The following is a 16,963-nucleotide window of genomic DNA, read 5'->3' as shown; positions in this document are numbered from 1 at the left end:
CAAGCATTAACAAACTCGACTTTGCCCGAGCCTAAGAGGGATTGCTCGTTCTGGTTGGTATATATACATTTTAAGTTTTGTGTTTGCACGGGGCTATTCAATTGGAACAAGTCTTTAGAAAACACAATGCAAATACAATCTGCCTGTACGTATAGCCTCGCAATGCAAACGGAAGAAGACCTTCCAGTGCTTGAAGCGGCTGAATTAAAATACAGGATAGAAGCCGGAGGTCAGACCACCGTACTACGCCATTGCTATATTCGTACATCGAGGGATCAATCTACACTGAGGAAAGTAGGGTAAGTACAAAGTTTGCTGTCGTTTTTGTGTACTGTTTTACTAATGCGAAACGCTCTGTTTCACACTCATAATTGTTTATTCTTACAGATACTATTATCGTAACCGAAAGTTACAGTTTTGTATAGTGCCGTTGCCATCTGCTTGAATGCACTTCCTTTTGTGATCTCTGATCGTGCTGGTATTTGCATGGTGAGAAGGCTCTGTCATTGAGAGGTGGACAGGGTATGCATTGCATTTAATCTCTCGCAACTGGTAGCGTGGTCAGAAAGCAACAATCCCATGCGTTTATGGAGGTTTGAAATGCAATTTCAGGGAAGCAGTCGAGAGGGGAAGCATTTTACTCGAGTTGGTTATGTAGAGCAGTGACCATTTACTTCAAGGGGTAAACAAGAATGATTGTAGCGTTAAGACAGGTTCATTACTCCCCCAAAAAGATATGATTATACGTTTTATATCACACATTCTTATCAAGCTAAATTATGCATGAGTGTGTCTGCAAAATATAAACGAGAGAGATAACAACACACTTATTCATATTTAAACATGATTAATGTATTGAACATTATTACGTCCGTTATGCACATGTAGGGCCCTACATGTCGTATAGAGACAGAGAGTCAGTGATTGTAAGTGATGAGTAACTGAATATCTATAGGATATGCTATTAAGAGCAAGACAGCAACTCTCAAGTCGAGATTAACAAACTGGTGTGCACTTGACTTAAGAAACTGGTTGCAAATAATCTCCTAGAGCTGAACATTGTATGCTCGAATGCAAAGCGTACCCACTTTTCTGCCTGTTGCATCGTCTTCCATGGTCTCTCGAAACACAGAACTCTGGCGGACCAACAAAATGGCGGCAAACGAACCTGCGTTTATAAATCAGTCTCATGAGTACAAGGGCTTTATGTATCCCAATATCGTTCTGGACTCCAGCATCGATGCGATGCAGACGTTTGAAGTTCGTCCGGACGACGTGTGGATCTGCACCTACCCGAAATCCGGTACGCATCCATCGATCATTGTGATCTTTATCATAGAAATGACGATGATGCTGTTGATGATGATGAGGTTGATGAGGACAATGATGATGATGATGGTATAAAGAGTGTGACGTCTTGGCTTGAAACGATACTAAGGATAGTGATGATAAAAATAATCGTACTATCACCTTTTCTCAGTTTCGTTGTTATAGATTGAGAGTTCATAACTATTGATTTTTTTAAATATAATTATTATGAAATGTTATTATTTTCATTAAGAAATTTTTCATTAAGATTATGTAGGTACCATTCACAGCATGCATGCATGAAACAACTTTATCCATTCGAGTTCTTACATCATGACCCTATACTGCGTGCATTGATATGCTCCTTTATGAAGAGTCCTTTGTAATCAGACCTGTTGAAGGATGGTCTCATTTTTACCTTAAAATTAATGCAAATACAGTACTGTGGAGCTTAACATTTTTTCAATCTATAGCAGTACGTCGTTTCCTTAAAAACTGCTAGAATTGGGCATGTAAGGGGTATATTGCAAAACATTTAGGTTTGACTATACGCCAGATTTTTTTTAAAACACGGTTTCACTTTCAGTTTCACTAAGTTTTATTTCTCCACTTGTATATAAAAGAAAATAAGTATGACAATATGAAACATGTTAGTCACAAGTCATGAAAATATAAATAATAGTTCACATTGCAAATATATAATCATGTGAAATAACACATATATTTTATGGCAAATCTTTAAATATACAGGTGGGGGAGACCATTATGATAAGCAAATCACTTGACTTGGACAACCGCCTCTAACCATTACGCCTTGTAACAATTAATTCTGTATTTTTTTCTTTAACTAAAGGACCAGAACACACACACATACACATAGAACAAATAACGTAAATCTTTAAAGTATTTAAATTTCATTTGATCAAAAAGGACAACACAAGGTGGAATATAAAAGGGCAAAAAAAACCTCCGATAACAAGGGACAAGACTAAGGGGGTACCGAATAGGAAGAGAAATGAAGCAAAGCGATGGTTGGGAGCTAAATCTGTTTATGGTGAGATGCCAACAAAAGAAAAAAAGTTGAACAATAATGAAAACAAAACTGGAATAGCCGGGCGGATGTTTCTCTTAACTTCCTATTCGAAACCAATAGCATTCTCTAAGCAGATGCTCTTGTGACCAAAACGACGACCTTCAATCTATACAACGCGTAAGTATTATCTTTTCCATTCAGAAGTCCAATAAGAGTCATCACAGACAAGCTGTACGGTACCATTTCATAAAAAGTCGATATGATAGCAACTCTTGCTGGAATGGCAATTGTCATGTTAATGACAAAAATTCAGCTTCCTGATTGGCTGTTTCTATGGGAAGTTGACATTCCAGCAAAAGTTGCATCTTTGATGAAATGGGGCCCTTGTGTACATTTGTTGATCATACACTATAAAGAGATAAACAAAATTTTGACTTAACGTAAATGGAAGATTGATTGATGGACATTTTTACACGTCTTCTCCTTCTTCCATTTGTTGTGTGCATATTCCTCCAGGGTTTGAAGATTAATCACACTGCATAGAGTCAATCAAACTATAGGCACAGATAGGCTCTCGGTGCATTATTGTCTACACTGAGGTTCAGTTAAAAGTGCATCGTTATAGGACTAGCTGCTTGCTATCAACAGTAGAACCTCCCGTAATGCAAACTGGGAGACATCTTAAAAAGTTGATATGATGGCAACTCTTGGTGGAATGACAATTGTCATGGTAACGACAAGAAAGAATCCAGCTTCCTGATTGGCTGTTGCTATGGAAAGTTGCCATTCCATCTTTTATGAAATGGGACCCAGGTGATGAGAAGTCACTTGGATCCTCCTCGATTGCATTCCATTCACTTCTCAGTATATTGTGCATAGGAAGAAAAGGAGGAAGCCAGAACCTGGGAACCTGGGCAGACTGGGGTCTGAAAATGACATGTATGGCCAATGGTGATTGAAGACAACGGTATAAGATGGTCGTCCCATTTGATATCAGTTGATTTTGATACTAATGAAATTTGATATCAAAGCGGATTCTGTCTATACAGCATTGCCAGACTGATTTCTTGACGCCAGATTTGAAAAGCGTTCCACTCAAGCACTCTAAGTATGAAATGAAATTCAATGAAATGAAATGAAATGAAAGTAAAATAAAGTAAAGTAAAGTAAAGTAAAGTAAAGTAAAGTAAAATAAAATAAAATAAAATGAAATAAAATGAAATAAAATGAAATAAAATTTACCAAACAAACATCGTCAACATAGTTAAAACTGTCAATAGTTACAGTTTTGGCAAAAAAAAAAAAAGAACCGGCAATAGCGTGCAAGCTAGTCGAGGCCAGTCCTTTCAATGATATAGATTATATAACATATTTGCAATATTCACATAAGTAATGTTATACATATTTACAGTTTTTAAGGGGATCATTTATACATTATTTGATAAGAGATACGTTCGCAATAATTTCCGAAAAGCGTTTCGGGTGTTCATCTTTTTTTTAGATCCTGTGGAAATCCTCTCCAAATTATATGACATGGAGTGTTTCAGATCTGATTTTGATATAATTATTTGGTATAGTTGAAGTTGGTTGAAATTGCCAGTCACATACCTGACACTGTTTCGTAATACCTGTTTATTGACATTATCATTACTTTTCTTTTACTTGTGTGTGTGTGTGTGTGTGTGTGTGTAAGTGTGCTCTGTGTGTGTGTGTGTGTGTGTGTGGGTATTGGTATTCATCTCATTGATCTTCCTGGAGGAGCAATTCTTTGAAATCGCGCCGGAGAAGAGCACGGGTGAAATTTGTTTTCTCGCTTTTGACATCAACAATGTGTGTCACATATTCCTTTTGCGAACATCCTTCATATTTAAATACCCACAGTTTATTTGTGTCACATATTCCTTTGGCGAACATCCCTCATTTCATACTCACAGTTTATTTATGCAGTGATACATGAACTAGCATAAATAGATCAGATGTGAAAACAATTGTTATACAGTGTGATCATGCAGCCATGCAATATCAAACGTCCCTCTTTAGTGGTTACAGCATAATTAGGTCTATAATAGTGGTCCAAGGTCGACGACATGCAGAAGTCATCACACACGACATTGTTTCCGGTTCCCGCGATTTATACAAGGTTATAAACTATAGGCGGCAGCATCCCATTCACAATAGTATATACGGAAGTTATAGGCAAACATGTGGTTTTCCTTATTAAGTTTTACAAGGAAGTCTGTCTTGTTGATTTGATATAGGGTGCCTACCCTACGCACATACATACACACAAATGATTATGTGGTATAAACGTACCACACGCGTATCCTTGCTTACAAATGCTGTGTGTAAAGTATTGTTCGTGTAATACTGTAATATTATAAATATTTAATTACATAACTTTATCGTTCGTCCAGGAACGCACTGGATGATGGAGATAGTTGGTCTCGTACTTTCAAGAGGCGTGCCAGAAAAGATCGACCGATCATTAAATACCAGTACTATAGAGATGATAAACACAGCACAGAAGTTCCCGAAAAACCGCGAGGAGGAACTAAAGAATCCCATGGATATGTCACCATTCATTGATGTGGTTGCCAAGGCAACGTCACCGAGAGTCATCATCACCCATCTCGCGCATCAACTGTTACCTCCAAAGCTGGAGGAGAGAGGAAAAGTATGCAAGAGTTGGAATCGCCCTTCCCCAGTAATCTAATTATCACGATCACTAAAGTCAACACTGATTACAATACGCAGCTCTGTCTATTGTATACGGCATACATGACAAGGTTTACCAAGGCCTGTACAAAGTGGTCCTAAGTAACAAGACCATGAGTAAACTTCATTGACATGGTAAGATATGTCTAAAATGTATAAGTACCGTTTCAGCAGACAAGTAGGGAAAGTTGATTAATGTTACCATCAGAAATTAATTAATGGACACTTCGGTCTTTTTTTTAGAGGAAGGAAAGGCATGAAAACATTATTAACGTTAAAGGATGATCTATAGATGAATTATGTAAAGTGAACTAAAACTATACAAACTTTGAAATGGTGCTATGTTCAATTTCAAAAGCTCTTAATCATTGCTGACAAAATGCAAAACGTTCCATTTGAGTAGTGTATCATCACTATGCATCATATGCGCATTACATTCATCGAACAGAAATGACCGTTATTTTCACACAGAGTATTCAAAAAGCGATCGAGTATCACATGAAATGAAAAACAAACAAAAGAAGTTGTGTAAGTCTAGAGGCCCAAATATTGTCTCCCTCTGAGATTGAAAAAATGAGGGACTCTCTTTAAGCGCAATGCATGTATAAAGCCTTGCTCTTCGGGAAAATTCATGTCAAATGAGTGAAAGTAAAAAGGAATTTATGTATATAAATACATTGTTCATCTGCACACTGCAAAAAAAAAAAAAAAAATCGGTGTTAGATTTAACACCTTAGGTGTTAAATCTAACACCGATCAAGTGTCAATAGAGGACTACACCCACAGGTGTAGAAAGTATGTTGTGATGGTGTTGAAAAGTGTTCACCTGTCACTTCGTGGAGTTAATTTGACACTGTACCTGGTGATATTTTTGACACTGCGCTGGTGTTAATTTAAAAAAAGTGACACCACATGGTGTTGATTTGATATTGCTGGTGTTAATTTCAATGTTAAAACACCCGTCCAGTTTCAATAGGAGATCACACCAACTGGTGTTACTGTGGTGTAAATGTGTTTACACTTTTTTAAATCAAGTACTTTATCGGAAAATTCTTGATCGTCTTGTTGAAGTTCAAAATCAACAAGAAGAAAAGTAACTAAGAAACGATTCAAAACACAATTCTATATTTTGACATTTCACCCTGCCGTTTTAATCTAACACCATAAATGAGCACCGGGAATTTAACACCGGCTCGGTGTTTCTTTTGTAACACCGGACTTTTTGCAGTGTGGACTATAATGCGTCCTTCTCTGTAATCTCGGTGTTGTTGCGGTTTTTTAAGGTAATATACGTGGCTCGGAACCCCAAGGACTGTCTCAATTCTCTGTACAACATGATGATGGCAGAAGAAGACGTTGTTGGCATGATCGCATGGGAGACACTGTTGGAATCCTTCTTAAAAGACAGTGAGTCTGAATCAAAGTTATACTCGCCACTTGGAAAAGATAACGCATCGCAAACACTGTACATACGTGTATTTGAAGAAGGCAAGGTCATACCTTTTTCTTCGAAAAAAAAAGCAGCAACCACAAAACGTAGAGAACTTCATAACAGCATATTATAGAGGCCTTGTAAGGGATCTGACAATGAACAGAGAACCTTGTTAAGATGATCACAAGGCCTTTGGATCTGAGCGTGCAACAGATAATGAAAATAATATCACCCGATTTTATCACAGAGTTAAAGCCTTCTTTGCAATACAGTGATCTTAGAGGACAATGGCACGGCATCATTTCTAGCTGCTCATTTTTCTACCCTTTGGTCAAATAGGGAATTGTGGGTACACCATAGTCTACTTCAAGTCTCCAGATTACAAGCCTCGATACGAGTCCACTACATACTGGTAGGTCACAAAAAGATGTAATAGATTGAAAACGACTTTTGATGTCTGTGCGAGACGAATCAGGACATGATGATTCGATGACCCTTTTCATCTTTAATGTATGATTTTTTTGATAGAGACGTCGTGTGGTCCGTGGCTTGATCACAACCATGGCTTCTGGAAAATCAGGAACAAAGAAAACGTTCTCTTCCTCTTCTACGAGAACATGAAGAAGGTACAAAATAATTTCCATATCCCTATTGATCTACACACTGTCTATACAAAATTCGAAGGCAAGGATTAGTTCGCTGGAATACACGTTTTATCTTGTGCTAAAGTTGACCTCAATGAAAAGCTCACGAGCAATCAGAAAAAGGATTTCAATGACATTCGACACAAACAAGAACAAACTCATAGTCCTTTTGCACGCAGGGGCCGTGGGCAGCCGTGGGGGCCGTGGGGGCTCGGGCCCCCACAAGTTTTTGTGCACCACACAAAGGAATACATAAGGTGTCATCACTTTGGGCCCCCACACTTTTTTCAACCCGGAAGTACGTAAGTGGCACTAAAATAGAAATAGATAGAGATCTTGGAGAGAATGAGCTGAGGACCTTTTTTTTTTTTTTTTTGCTTGTCAGCTGAGGAAACCCGGAAGTGGACGGGGGAGAGATGAGCTGAGGCCATTTTTTTTTTTTTTTTTTTTTTTTGCTTGTCAGCTGAAGAAACCCGGAAGTGGACGGGGACGGGGAGAGATGAGCTGAGGACCTTTTTTTTTTTTTTTTTTTGCTTGTTAGCTCATGAAACCCGGAAGTGGGCCCCCACACTTTTGAAAACACTGCGCCGGCCCTGCACGTACATGCGGAACTTTATTGTAAAAATCTATTGTGAATTCAGAAAATGATTGACGTAATTGCATGTGCCTTTCAAAGCAAGAAGACAGAATAGGCCAGTGTTACAAAATTAATCTATATAATTTTGTCCTTTATCCGTCCTCTGTATGTTGAAAAGGATCCGGTGAATAGTATACGACAGGTGGCCACCCACATCGGCATTGATCTGACCGACGAGGAACTCCAGAAGGTAGTTGAGCACAGCTCGTTTAAGGGAATGAAGAAAACGTACACGACTAAAACGCCCGAGGAGAAAGGTACAAACAAGGACTTCTACGACGTGGTCAACGCCTTCTCGTTCATGAACAAAGGTATTCTATCTAGGATTGGTTATTTAACGTTCTCGCTCGTTCTTTGTATGAGGCCTGAGTGTTGCTACACTGTTTCGTGAAGCTGCCCTAACTAGTCCATAGTGTCATGGCTTGGGTAGGTCAGATCATGAATGGGAGGGCTCCCAGGAGGAACAAGTCTGGAGCACTCGAACAAGATGTGGTCCACAGTTTGCTTTAGAGCACCGCACAGGCAGGCTGCATGTGGCGCCAAAACGGCCAACTCCATTTGCGCAGGCGAGTTAAAAGTTACCCACTCTCTGCGGCCATGAACCTAATATACAAGGACGTTCATTGTTAATAATCAATCAATGCGCCTGTACATCTCAAAGGCGCCACAAAGACATTTTTAGCATGCTTCACTGCTTTGATCCAATGATCGTCACCGCCAGCAAGCCGGGAGAAGAACAAGACGGAGATTCGAGAAAACTAAATCTACATGCGCAGAAAAAATAAATGAATGTGCAGTTGTGGTGTATGGTAGGAAATCATGTCTCAAACAATTTCGCTTGGGAGAAGTAGGCAGTTTTTAAAAGAAAGCTAACATTTTGGCAGAATGATTGTCATTTGTGATCTCAATATTTCACTTTTCCGCAGCTTATTCCAGAGCAAAAAGTGACGGTAATGGTAGAAAACAGGTATATCTTACCATATGGCAAGGTCTTATACGTGTGCGAAAATGTGCGAATCAGCAATTACCCATCGTTTGACACAAATATTGTCATGATCTCAGGTTTGCTGCTCCTCCGTCTGATAAAGACACATCAGCGAAGAGGGAAACGATTCTTTTGTTAGTGATGATACATTATCACACAATCGTTATTGTCCAGACACTTGAATGTACTCATTAAGATGCATATATTGTGTCGGCGACGATGATAACATCAAAGAAAGTCTGCCGTGAACAGTCCATGTATATTCGGTCCATGCTGCGGCGGACATTAGTTCGTGTAGTTTGTTCTGGACTTCTGGGATGCATTGTTAGCTACGTATAATACTTTACAGTCCTTTGCTAATAACATGCTTCCACTGTTTACTGCTCATCAGAAAGTTGAAGTTTGTGAGGGATATTGCTTGCTGGTGACGGAAAGGCCTGTTATGGTACATTTTGGTAAATTGGACATTTTGGTAAATTTACCGAAATGTGCAGGACATTGACGGCACATTTTTGTAACTTTCTGCTCCTCCACAATCATCACAAAAGAAATTGTAAGTGCAGTTGGTTTTTGACCCCACCGAATGAGTTCGGCTGCCTAAAGGCCGTGTCACACCTTTCCGGGCAAGCTACGCGGGCTTGTTGCGAGTAAGGTTTTTCCAGCACGCAGGAAAATTATCTCGCCGGTAGTTGCCCGGAGCTGCGCACGCAAGTCCGATTTACCCGCAGCCAAGTTTTGAGCAGCACCTCGCAGGCAACTCCCAAGCAGGTACTTCGCAGTCCCCGTATGCGGTCAGCGCGGCCAAGATAATGACATTCTGTCATTTCTGTTGGACTTCTGTCGTTCCTTCAGATGAATTTCTGAGTTGTCAGCCCCCACGCGCTTAGCACGCAGTTCACCCGCAAGAAGAACATAAGTAGCAGGCATCAAGCAAGTAAGACATATGCACAACTCGCCCAAATCCTTGTCCGCCCTCAGAAATTGTCCGGTATGCTGAAAAATCCTCACACGCAACATGCCCGCGTAGCTTGCCCGGAAAGGTGTTACGGGTAAAAAAGATTTGCGTGCGCACCTCCGGGCGACTACGGGTGAGATACGTGCTAGGTACTGTTACGTGCGAGTCATCTGCGGGGACCTCCGGGAAGAAACAATTGTTCTTCGCAAGTCGCACGCAAGGCTTCCCCGAAAAGATGTGACACGGCCTTAAGCTTTATTCAGGAGGTTTCATTCAGATGTGAATGTGATCCCTTTTGAGATGGTTAACACGGAAAAGAAGCGGTTAAGTAAATTCCGGCATTTCTGTTTACGTTTATAGTTATTTTACTCGACAACTATGTACAAGGTATACTTATGCCATCATTGTCAGATGGTTACAGGTAAGATCATGCATTAGCTAATATACTGTACTGTGTTTTAAACTGATTCCTTTGTAGTGGAGTTTGCATTGTTTCTTTTGATTGCAGGCGTTTCCGGTCAGTGGAAGAATCGCTTCACTGTGGCCCAGAATGAAATGTTCGACCAGTGGTTTAAGGAAAAGACTGCAGGACTGGACATCACATACCAATTCGAATAATTTGGATCCTGTATGATAACAACTGCAATATAACATTTTGATGTGAACATAAATAACAGGTATAATACTCTTATGCTGGAAGTTGCTCGGCATATGCTTCGGACCCCAGTTCCCTTATTCCTTCTTCCTTCTTTCTTACTCAAATGAAGGCAATGAGTAAGTAGTAATAAACACTTCAAAAACAAAGGATAGAGAAACTGATATGTGATGGGATCATGGATTCAAATATGGCGCCTATAGATTAGAGGCATGCCGGGACCTGTTCCGTGAGGCTGCCATGTCATCATCCTTGCTCATTGTAATTAGTTATAAATTTTGAAAACATTCTTATTCTTCATCCCAATCATTATAAATTCCAAAACTCTGTACTCGGTATAACTAATTTATAGTTGTTCAAATGTAAAAGTCTGAAAATGGTCCGGAGGTCTCATTTGTTTCCCCAAGCATCTGTACGTATGGGTGTGTGTGTGTGTGTGTGTGTGTGTGTTTCCATTGCTTTACTTTTCGTCTTTCGTAAGTTCTTTCAGGAGCCCACATTTCTATTATCTTGTCTTTAATGTGGTCCTCTCTTTTCCATTCCTGCAATTATGCGATGATTTTTGAATGAATAGTTTTATATCTGAATGTTTATGTAATTTTGTATGTCGTGTTTTTTTTTTTAGGTATCGGGAAAATGTGTTGATTAAACTTGCCGCTTGAGATAGATTTATATTCTTGAGTCTTTCTGGACATGAGATATATTGTATATAGGAATAGAGAACGAAAAGATAGATACTTGTTTCGGCGATCAGTTCAGATCATAACCTATTGAAAACAAAAATGAGTGAGATTTTGGGTTTGAAAAAAAAGTGACGTAGATTCGGACCTTTTATAAGTCATTAGTCAATTAGATGAGTTGTCCACAGTTTAAGCTTTGCTTTTAGTGGACTCCTCATATTTGTCTTTTTTCCTCAGAGCATGAATAATATAGCATAATACATAATGAAAGGGAAACTATATGTATATGTATGTTCTGTGGGGGAAAATAGTTTAATAGAATTGGATTGAATTTAACTGAATTGAAATAAATGAGCTCAAACATTATCTTAGTTGATCTCTACTCTAAAGCTACCACCGTTAAGGATATCATTTTTCTTTATGAAGGTTTATTTTCTTAATGTGCAATAGAGCATACCAGAAGGAAAGCTAGATTGTGATCTCGACCTCAAGACTTTTTTTAACACAAATCATATGAATAAAAAGACTGCCACGAAGAAATTTACTTCGTGCAACAGACTCACAGTTCGTCTTGCAGTAACTGGGTATTCTTAGAGTAGCTCGCGTGTCTTGCAAAGAAAATATCTGGACCAGTAAAACTTTAGTCTGAAAAGAAAAAGAAAATTCTCTCAGAAAAAAAAAAATGCCCACTCTCAAACCGTGATATACCTAACTGATTATCATAACCTAACTGATTATCATTTTGTAGCAGGAATGCAACTTTATATATATATATATATATATATATATATATATATATATATATATATTATACATATATACACACTCACACACACACACATATATATATATATATATATATATATATATATATATATACATATATAACACGACCAATGGGAAATTGTGAGGTGATGTCACCATCGGCCCACTCTTCCTCATCTACACATCTGTATCAACTGTTCAGCAGAAATTATCATAGCTACACAATTTCATAAATTCCCTGATTTTTTCTCCGTTTATTTTTGACCCAATCTTCACTTTGCTTGTCATATTTTACTTTCTCTTTTGAGATTGACTTTTATCTGACTCGGAATCCCCCTTAAAGAAAGTACCCTTCTATACAATGTGCAATCTGAAAAGTACACTGCAAGTTGCTCTGAGATTATGTATACCTTGCAAACATTGCTCTTTATATACATATTTGCGACAAACATTCCAATATGATATATCTAATGAATACTTAAACATTGCAACGTTCCAAATCTCTCTGCAGGATTTCACGTGAAATAGATGTTAATTACATTCTTTTAAATACATGCTCTTCGAATGTTAATCCATGAGTCTGCATTTACAAACAAATTTCCTTCAGAGCTTAAGAAAAAAATATCAGTCTTGTCATCTCGGAATGCACATTAATAATATTCTTAATAGAGGCTATCAGTGAATATGACATATGTTTAATAAACATATATATATATATACAGATATATATGAGGGCATATTCATTCATTTTCTTTCATTCATTTTATTTTGTCACGGTACCGGACTCAGCCGGAGGCTGTTTTTCGGTCAGTCCGTGAATTAAAAATGCACGATACACAATGAATTGTACAATACAAAAGTTACATAACTGAAAATGAGTAGAAAAACAGATTAAAACAAAACAAAACAATACAAAACAGCATAACAAACGTACAAAACTTAAGACATAGAAATATGTACAGAATAGAATTATCAGAAATTATACAAAATTTAAGATAATTGTCATAGTAAGGCACACAAATGAAATCAGCTAATTGCAGACTGATCTCCCCCCCCCCCCCCCCCACTTATTACTAATCTCCGGTGTTTACTAAACTCAAATGTTTCACGTTATAAAATTATTCACCTGTCTCCTGAAGTTGTTCCAACCAAGCCCTTTTATTCCAAAGTCTTACCCCACTAAACGACAAACTTCTTTTTTTAATTCAGTACGGACTTTTGGTGATTGAAAATTATTCTTATGGTGTCTAAGATTATGCTCATTATTCTTAAATTGAAAAAGTTTACAAATAACGTGAGGTGACATTTTTATGTGCGATCTTATACATTGTATAAAGAATTCGCTTTTTCCTCCGAGTTTCAAGTTTATCAATTTTCAGTTTACGATATATAGATTCAGAAGGAAATTCCCAGTTTACGCCCATAACTGTTCGAAGGGCACGATTTTGTTGCTTTTGAAGTCTGCTCTTTAGTCCTATTCCCATAGTCCCCTAAACACTATCACAATAATCAAATTTAGTCTGAATTACGGACTTATAAAACACCAATGCTACCTTTTGATTTATAAAAGCCTTAATCCTCTTAAGCAAATAAATATCCTTATTCACCTTTTTGATAACAGATTCTGTTTGAGCAGTCCAGTCGAGATGTTCGTCTAACATAAGCCCTAAAGTATATTTACATTTTCGTACTCGCTGAATTTGTTTTTGTCCTATATAAACGCTTGGAACAGAAACTTGTTTGATTCGTTTCCTCGAACCTATCATCAGGAATTCACATTTCTTCACATTCAGTGCTAATTTGTTATCATTAAGCCATACATCCACTACTTTAAGTTCCCTATTCAGCGTATCGACAACTCTATTTGCATTCTTGCCTTGCGCATAAATTAACGTGTCGTCGGCGTACAAAGAGATGTTACAATCCTTCAAACAGGTTGACATATCGTTAACGTATATAACAAAGAGAAGTGGGCCGAGGTTGCTACCCTTTGGAATACCACACTCGATCGGTTGCATTGTAGACGATATACCGTTAACTACAGTACATTGTGCTCTGCCATTTTAGTGATATTTCTCTAATCCCCAGACGTTTGAGTTTGGAAAGCAACAAATCGTAAGCATTCCCACTACATTCCCTTTATCGAGACAATCAGCCCAGTTTTGTGTTACATTTATAAGTGCCGTCTCCGTGGAGTGTTTTGGTCTGAATCCAAATTGATTTTCACATAATAATGAGTGTTGTTTAAGGTATCCATATAATTGTCCGAAAACGATTTTTTCAAAGATTTTTGTAAACACATTCAGAACTGATATTGGCCTATAGTTTCCCAGATCTAATTTGTCTCCTCCCTTAAATATTGGAGTTACTCTAGATAACTTGCATGGCACAGGTACCGTTCCTTGAGTGAAAGACAAATTAATGATATGAACTAATGGTTTAACAATGTAAGATGCTGTCTGCTGCACTATTGATACATATAATATGTAGATGTTATATATGTATATATATGTATGTATAAATAAATATATATATATATATATATATATATATATTCTTATGATATGAAATAATGGTTTAACAATGTAAGATGCTGTCTGCTGCACTATTGATACATATAATATGTAGATGTTATATATGTATATATATATATATATGTATAAATATATATATATATATATTCTTTTTTATTTCGTCTTCACTGAGTGTACACATCCCCTTCACAGAGAAGTCTGTGTAAAAGATTTTGTGAGAGATTTATAAGACATAAGTGATTTGCATCACCCGGATTCGGATTCAACATCCTCGAAATAGGGTAAAACCAATCAAAAAATGGGAGGGCATTAAAATAAGTTTCAGCCCCTGGCACCCAGACTATCAACTCTACAAACACAACGCAAACACAATGTCATGACTGCACGTGCAGTATATCAGTGTGCACGGAATAAACATGCAACTGAATCAAAATGCGTGAGAAATTTGGAAGGCAGACAACCGTGTCACGGCATTGATAAATACGTGCACATCGAGGCATCGGTGTGTTCTGAAGAAAGGAGGGTAAGTACGGTGTTTGTTGTCTTTGTGTGCTGCAAAGTGTTCTGTTTGCACTCGAAACTATTCCAGCTCTTATAATGATGTCGTTATCTCGCCTACTGAAATTTACTGTTATGGTATCTTCGCCATATTACTCATGTGATTTCTGGTCGTGCTATTTCGTGCATGTTTAAAAGGCTCAGATATGGTATGCACATCAGTTAACATGTCCGCGACGATTCTCTAGGTCAGAAACTGACGGTTCATGCGTGTATAACATCAATAACACAATTTCAAACTGCAAAAAGTCGGGTGTTATATGAAACATCGAGCTGGTGTTAAATTTCAGGTGTTCATTTCTTAAGTTAACAGCTCTGGGTGTCAATTCAAAATACAAAACTCCTTATTAATAGGTATACCGTAGTTGGTTCCTGCTCTTGTTGATTGTGAAATTCAATAAGACGAACAAGAACTTCCCGATAGCTCATTATTCAAACAAAAATGTGAACACATTTAGGCTCTACCTCACAGAACATCAGTTGGTGACCGTGTGGTTTCCTATTCACAGTGGGCGGGGGTTTTACCACTGGAATTAATACCAGCAGTGTCATATTATCAACACCATGTAGTGTCATTGTTGAATTAACACCATGGTAGTGCAGTGTCAAAAATATCACCAGTTATACAGTGTCACCACGAAGTGCCATCGTGCAGGTGAACGCTTTTCAACATCATCACAACATATCATACTTCTACACCTGTCGGTGTGGTCCTGTATTGACATTCGTGCTTAACGCCTATCTTTTGCTGTGAAGAAACATAGTTGAAAAGGAAGGCATTACTACTCGACAGTGGTAATGCACAATGACTGCAAATTGCTCTGTGAGTTTAGTCAATATTGTATTGCCATTTCCTTTTCAAACCGGATCTCTTTATTCGTTCGTAGTCGAGTGTGAAAAATGGCTGTGATCGACTGAACGTTTCAATCCCGTATGACACTACAAACCTGGGATGTTGATTTGCTATTTATATACAGCGTCGCTAAAAAAAAAAAATAAAATAAAAAAATTATCCAATATCGACACCGTCAGTCAAAGCAGACAAAGAACAAGGTCAGCTGTTTTCTGAACTGTAGAGAAGGGACACATAAGGCTTGAAGCGATATCACCATTTTAGTTGTTAGAAAAGGATAAAGATTGAGCAATACTCATAATAGCATTCTGAAATAGGTGGTAGACGAGACCGCCCTTTGCAGAAAGTCTGTTACGCCTCAGTCACACCTTTGTGTATAGCATATCGCTGCGTATAGCTGTGCTTTGGGGCATAATGGTATATATGTATTACGGCGTAGCCATTTCAAAGGGACAAAGGTTGAGGTACAGCATTCTGAAGAGGTTGATATACTACCTCTTATTGCATATAGTCTGTTGCGAGAATGATTCTGGCATCATTAAGTCGTTACTCCACAACAAAATTATACATGATTATATACTCTGTAATTTTGTATGCATACATGTATAGTCCCATGAAAAGATAGACGGAACAACAGAAACAAAATCATGCGTACTTACAATCATACATCATTGTATCCTGAACATCGATTAACTGTATACAAAATGTCGTAGAGATTGGAAGTTTTACGATTATCTATGGCACTTGGTACAGAGAGCAAGATAGGATCTCTTCAATAAAAGTAACAAAAACAACAACAACAAAACAAAAAATGGTGTCCTCTTGAGGTAAGAAAATGGTTGCAAATATCGTGTAAAGCTGAGCATAGCGTGTTGGATGTACTTCAATGCCCGTTGCATCTCATTTCCTCATCGAAAATATCCAGGACTGGCGGACCAACAAAATGGCGGCAAACGAACCTGCATATGTAAATCAGATTCACATGTACAAGGGCATTATGCATCCCAATGCCGTCCTGGACTCCAGTATCGACGCGATGCAGACGTTTGAAGTTCGTCCGGACGACGTGTGGGTCTGCACCTATCCCAAATCAGGTATACGCTCATATATCACTATAAGGGCTTTTTACACTTGTGTTTCTTAACCCCGGACTTTCTCTGACCCAGGACTATCGTTAGTCCCGTACCAATTTTTTCAGCTTTTTACACT

The 16,963-nt window shown here is 38.1% G+C and overlaps 1 protein-coding gene across 1 annotated transcript in view; it reads left to right on the top strand.

Annotated features, from left to right (window-relative positions):
• Positions 1-223: 223 nt before the first annotated feature.
• Positions 224-16,963, top strand: part of LOC139732229 (uncharacterized) — a 41,299-nt gene continuing 24,559 nt past the window's right edge. Inside the window, exons 1-8 of the mRNA XM_071643106.1 lie at positions 224-299; positions 1,133-1,303; positions 4,756-5,015; positions 6,340-6,463; positions 7,017-7,114; positions 7,888-8,080; positions 10,218-10,294; positions 16,623-16,848. Of these exons, the coding sequence (XP_071499207.1) occupies positions 1,153-1,303; positions 4,756-5,015; positions 6,340-6,463; positions 7,017-7,114; positions 7,888-8,080; positions 10,218-10,294; positions 16,623-16,848 (1,129 nt within the window). The 5' untranslated portion in view covers positions 224-299; positions 1,133-1,152. The remainder of the gene's footprint in view (positions 300-1,132; positions 1,304-4,755; positions 5,016-6,339; positions 6,464-7,016; positions 7,115-7,887; positions 8,081-10,217; positions 10,295-16,622; positions 16,849-16,963) is intronic.

The sequence above is a fragment of the Diadema antillarum genome, unplaced genomic scaffold (assembly GCF_040938485.1).
Source record: "Diadema antillarum isolate AM-2024a unplaced genomic scaffold, OU_Dant_1.0 seq00000406_RagTag, whole genome shotgun sequence".
NCBI lineage: Eukaryota > Metazoa > Echinodermata > Echinoidea > Diadematoida > Diadematidae > Diadema > Diadema antillarum.
The sequence above is the reverse complement of the archived record's forward strand: the minus strand, read 5'-3'. Positions and strand labels throughout refer to the sequence as shown.